We start from the raw sequence: 6,000 nt of genomic DNA, 5'->3' as shown, positions 1-6,000 counted from the left end.
GCAGTTGTGGGGCCTCAGTCAAAGAAAATGGCACTGCTGTGGGTGGGGCCTATAAAATGCACACCTTCTTTTCCAAAGCGCAAAGGCACTTTGACTGTGCCCTTTGTAAAAAGACCGCGCCAAAGCTGGTTGGGAAAAGATCACAGCAAAGCAGGGGGAAACACAAGAAACAGACGTCTTGTGAATGCTCCCCCAACACACCTGTTCCAGGTTAGACAAAAAAGCAGAGCAAACCTGCCATCTGGAAGCAGCCTATTTATATCCAAATAATATACTTCCTGAGGAGCCCCATGGCGCAGAGTGTTAAGCTGCAATACTGCAGTCAAAAGCTCTGCTCACGACCGGAGTTCGATCCCGACGGAAGTCGGTTTCAGGTAGCCGGCTCAAGGTTGACTCAGCCTTCTATCCTTCCGAGGTCGGTGAAATGAGTACCCAGCTTGCTGGGGGTAAAGGGAAGATGACTGGGGAAGGCACTGGCAAACCACCCGCAAAACAAAAAGTCTGCCTTGGAAACGTCGGGTTGTGACGTCACCCAATGGGTCAGGAATGACCCGGTGCTTGCACAGGGGACCTTTACCTTTACCTTTAATATACTTCCTATTATCAAGTTTTATTTTTTTCCTGCTAACATATATGTGATAAGGTAGCACAGGGAGCAACAGCTTGCCGTTCTCTCTCAATTATTGGGTACATTTGTGATTTTGCTTGTAGAAAACTAAAGCATTTATACATTAAAATCCATAAACATGCCAAATAGTACAATTTTAAATGTTAACTGATTTATAAATGATGTTTTTTTTATCTTGCTAAAGCCGTTAAATATGTTTGCTTGATAAGGATGTATTGCCTATTTTTCCATCTCCTGCCCTCCCCTCCAAATACAGAAGAAACTTTTCACATGGCTTCACAATTCCCCCCCCCCAAAAAAAATCATTTCTAATCCTAAGCATGTTTTCTCAGACAGAAGCTTCCATTCAACCCAGTAGGACTAAGCATGCACAGAACGTCAGCCCTGGTTGACTAACAGGTCAGAGTCATCCGTTAAATCATTAAAATCAATTTTAAAAAGTGCCTCCGTTATCAAACAGCAGGTTTTTGGAACATTATATTTAAGTATAAATGCTTAGAAAAACTACCAATGATGGCCTTCATCAAGCAGAGATATTATTCCTTTTATCAGGTAGAAAAAGAACTGTATTAAAACACCCTCTTTGGATAGAATGTTAAAGAGACCGCATGATGTGGTCTCTCTGATATTCACATATATCTGAGGACCCAGCAAGATTTGCCTTCGAAGAACTGACAGACAGCAAACTTCCCTCATTTTCAAAACACACAGATCAGAAAGTATGGCTTTCAAACCATTCAAGGCTAAAACAAAGTCAAGAAGTAAATTTAGAAATGTGAGGAAAAAAAAGTAAGATTTGAAACATATATTAAATTAAGGTAAAATATTTATGCATAAATATTTTCATCCTTGATGCACAACCAGCAACTTATCCTAGGACACCCATGAAGCAAAGGCTAACAGAAGAAGCGACATCATCACCGATGCATTTTCCCAATGTCTTTGGGTGTGGTTTATGGGGGTCGTGGTGGCAAATACTGCATCGCTTGCATTTCTGGGCAATGGCAAATTGCAGATGTTTCCTTCGCAGCAAGAAGTGCAGATCTGCAAGAAAAAACAGGACTTTTAGTTGGAGAACTGGCCCCATTTCTGAAGACCCCTTCAGCGAACAGCAAGTTCATTGTACGAGCTACATTTCCAGCCAACTTCGAGGGAGCTGGAGAAGGTGCTGCTGCCCCCAAAGAACGGTTGTGACCCAGAGGGACAACTAGATCTTATTACCTGGGATGGACTAGGCAAACATCTGGCTGGTGAACTAGCGGGGGTGGGGAGGCAGGATCTTGTTATACTATCTTGGAATGTAAGGGGCTGGCTCAATAGAACAGCTGATCCAGATGTTCTTAGATACCTCACTGGTTTCGATATTATTATGGCCCAGGAAACATTTCCAGGAAGAGATGACTGAGGGCAGAAATGGCAGGGGAGGGGTGCTTAACCCTTTACCTATTTGCCTTTATTACACTCTCAATGTATTCCTCAGGCCTTTGTGTCCTCTTTAGGTTATAAAAGCACTGCTGAAACAATTTGGAGATGCCATGGGTATGGAAAGGGTCAATTGCCCCAGCTCCACTGTTTCTTTGATTTAAATTGCCAAAAAACCTTTTCATTTAAAAAAGGATATCACCACAGAGCTACCTGCAACTGTGTACACATGCTTATAATTCCTAAATGCAATCTGAACGATGGTTAGCTATAAAAAAGAGAAATAGTCCAGTAGCACCTTAAAGACTAACACAATTTCTGGCAGGCTATGAGCTTTCGTGAGCCATAGCTCACTTCTTCAGATACTTCTTTAGATATAGTTAGCTAGGATTCCTTGTAATATATCATAGGCTAAAGGGTTAACGTCCTCGTTTAACATTCTCCGTGAATGAGTTACAAATATATTACAAGTACATAAAAACTTTGCTTATAGTTACTGTAATAGTGCTCTGCTTTTTTCATCAAACAAGTTCTAAATTCTCCCCCAAAGCAACAAGTTCATACCGTAAAAAGGTCTGGCCACATTGATAGTTATACAAGATGAAAGACGAGCAATCTAATTCATTAGGGAGGTTCCCCCTTGTACTCGTTTCCAGTCATATTTTTATGTTCCCAACGCAATTAATACAGCGATTTCTGAAGCTTATATATAGGGGCGAGGAAATCTTATTTGCATTTCATGGATAACTGTGTGTGTGTGTGTGCTAGGGTTGCCAGGTCCCTCTTAGCCACCAGCAGGAGGTTTTTGGGGTGGAGCCTGAAGAGGGCGGAGTTTGGGGAGGGGAGGGACTTCAATGACATAGAGTCCAATTGCTAAAGCGGCCATTTTTTCCAGGTGAACCGATCTCTATCAGCTGGAGATCAGTTGTAATAGCAGAAGCTCTCCAGCTAGAACCTGGAGGTTGGCAACCCTAGTGTGTGCCAAGTGCCATCAAGTCCCAGCCAACTTATGGTGACCCCGTAGGGTTTTCAAGGCATGAGACTGAGGTGGTTTGCCATTGCCTGCCTCCACATAGCAATCCTGGACTCCCTTGGGGGTCTCCCATCCAAGTGACCAGGGCCGACCCTGCTTCGCTTCCAAGATCTGACAAGATCAGGCTAGCCTGGGTTATCCATTTCCGCGGACACAGACCAGCCACTGCTCCCTGGGCCTTCCAAGCTCTTATTACAAGAAGGGTTCATCTCATCACAGTAAAGTCCCTCTCTTTCAGTGGTATAGCCCAGGGGTGCCTCTTTTACTGCTTCCGCAAGCCTACTCACATGGGATGCCTCCAGGTAGGTGGAAACGATCCTGCACTCTCTTCATGGCTATTAGTAAAAATGGATACTAGTCATGATGCATACCTATTCTCGCCAGGATCAGAGGAGCATGCCTATTATATTAGGTGCTGAGGAGCACAGGCAGGATGGTGCTGCTGCAGTCGTCTTGTTTGTGGGCTTCCTAGAAGCATCTGGTTGGCCACTGTGTGATCAGACTGCTGGACTTGATGGACCTTGGTCTGATCCAGCCCAGCCTTTCTTATGTTCTTGTGTTCTGCTCTGCCTTTTACTGATCCTGGCCTGCCAAACTGCCCATTCTCCCCCCTCTGCCTAGCTGTTGGGAAGCCTGCATTTATTCTCGGATCAGTCAGCCCACAGATGGTAAATGCAGCTTCCAATGAAGGCCTAATAGAATTCAGGCAAGCTCACAACATCAGGAGATATTTTAAATAAAAGGAAGTCTTTCTCATGCAGGCTCGCTTCAGAGAACCATACAGCTAGTGCTAAACTCCCAATGGTGTTCTGGGGTTATGCTACATAAACAACAGCTCCTTAGACACAGAGGACTTTTGAAAGCAGATTGTGATATAGCATAGTATAATCCAAGAAAATTTGCCACTGTGCCGAAAGTTGCTTCTTTGAATCTCAGACGTCGTTATGCATGCAACGGTCACAGTCAATCTGGATAATCAAGTTTCACAATTTCTTAGTACGTTTAAATCCTGCCACTCCAGGTATCTGGTTTGAAGAGACAAGCGGTAGGATCTTCATGCATCCAAAAGAAACTCATGCAGAAGAAAGGTACTTATCCATTTGTGAAAGGTATGCAAACTTTTGTGAGCTTTGGAAAAGTGGAGAAATTCAAGAACTGTGGAAAAAATCATTGGGACTAGAATGGATTCAAGGTCTGAAGTCAGCAGACACACCCACGAAGGACCATTTTCAAGATGCATGGCAGTGTGCCTACATCCATGAGGGTAACAGCTATACCATGAGGAGAGAGATCTGCAGCATTAGTCCATATGTGGAAGAGAATTTTACCATACTTCATTTCCTCATTGGTCCCACTTAGTGGAATGCTCACCTGTCCTTACCATTGTCACTAGCAGAAGCCCCTACTTAATTACACGGAGTCAGTTTTTGCTCACGTGTTGTTCTTCACGTGATGTTTTTCCTTCACTGAACGCTCAATATTTTGGATTGGTTATCATATTAAAAAGTAAAAAAAAAAAAATTCTTGTGACTAGATGGCAGCATCATAGCTCTATGCAATAGTTAAACATGTGTTGTGTGAGGAAGGGCTACCATATTGAGCAGTCTGCACAGTAACAGGTACAGGAGTTTGGATTCTCACCTTCAGTCCATCTGGGAAAGCCAGGCATCCTGTGGCCAGACAATGTTCCAGACGCGCACAGCGCTTTGTAACAGATATGCTCTTTCCACCGGCTTCCAGCATGTGTTCTGTGTAACAGTATCGTGTGTCTAAAGAGAAAGAAAATCTGATTTGTGAGGACTAATTATCCAGTTATGCTTCATCTGATGGACAACATGGGAGACAGCCTAAAATCAGGGATCTGCACCTTATTGTGACCATCTGGTAACTTTTGGTTCTTCATGTACTGCAACTACAGTGGGCACACCAGAAGACCTCTTCTTTCTAAAAGCTGTCTCGATGGGTAGCTGTGCTAGTCTGTCTGCAGCAGTAGAAAACAGCAAGGCCATTTATACATGGAAGGTTTTGCCTTGGATTTGCCGCTCTCTAGATGCACCTTTTCCCCATCCAAATTCTCAAAACTTTGCATGGTGGCTTTTTTTTGAATTTTGACCGTTCAGATGGGGAAAATGTACATCTATTGAGTGGCAAATCCAAAGCAAAACCTCCTGTGCATAAAAGGCCCAAGAGTCCAGTAGCACTTTAAAGACTAACAACATTTTTGGCAGGGCATGAGTTTTTGGAGGCGTCAGCTCACTTTAAACTTTTAAGTCCAGTATGTTCTAGTCGTGGGTGGGTATCAGTGGGGAAGAGTTCGCAGGGAGCTTTGCAGTTGAAAATAGGCATTGGGCGTTCAGCATGTCTCACTCTGTCTCCAGACTGAGTCGAAGGTCCTACAGCTGAGCTGTAAGTTGTAAATTAGACGTTTGGCATCCAAACAGCTGGGCGTCTTTCGCTCCGTCGCCAGACCTAGTCGTAAATTAGGACTTCTGCGAAAACTCCTCCAGTTGGTGGTAGTTTAGGCAGTCCTCTTTCTGCAACTGCTAACAGAAGTGCAATAAAACTCACTTAAACTGCAAAAAAAAAACCTTCTCTGCAAAATGGGAGGTCTTAGCTACTGCTCCTGCTGCGACGCCATCTTGCCTCCCCCTCCACAGCTCACTTCTTCACGTAAGGCTGTATCTGAAGAAGCAAGCTGTGGCTCACGAAAGTTCACACTCTGCCAGAAATTTTGTTAGTCTTTAAGGTGCTACTGGACTCTTGCTCTTTTCTACTGCTAAAATCTGTCAACATATTTTACGGCAGCAGGCCGAGTAACTTATGTATTGTGGAAAGGAGACGGTTACTAACAGAAATCCAGTGTGATGTAGCAGAGTTTCAGGCTAGGATTTGGGATACCCAGTTTCAAATTCCCACT

General features: G+C 43.8%; 1 protein-coding gene across 1 annotated transcript in view; it reads right to left on the bottom strand.

Annotated features, from left to right (window-relative positions):
* Positions 1-1,285: 1,285 nt before the first annotated feature.
* Positions 1,286-6,000, bottom strand: part of LYPD6 (LY6/PLAUR domain containing 6) — a 60,836-nt gene continuing 56,121 nt past the window's right edge. Inside the window, exons 4-5 of the mRNA XM_056861501.1 lie at positions 4,725-4,852; positions 1,286-1,672 (exon numbers count right to left, since the gene is read on the bottom strand). Of these exons, the coding sequence (XP_056717479.1) occupies positions 1,502-1,672; positions 4,725-4,852 (299 nt within the window). The 3' untranslated portion in view covers positions 1,286-1,501. The remainder of the gene's footprint in view (positions 1,673-4,724; positions 4,853-6,000) is intronic.

This window comes from Euleptes europaea, chromosome 15 (genome assembly GCF_029931775.1).
Source record: "Euleptes europaea isolate rEulEur1 chromosome 15, rEulEur1.hap1, whole genome shotgun sequence".
NCBI classification, from domain to species: Eukaryota; Metazoa; Chordata; class Lepidosauria; order Squamata; family Sphaerodactylidae; genus Euleptes; species Euleptes europaea.
Note: the sequence above shows the minus strand (reverse complement) of the source record. Positions and strands in the feature narration are given on the sequence as shown.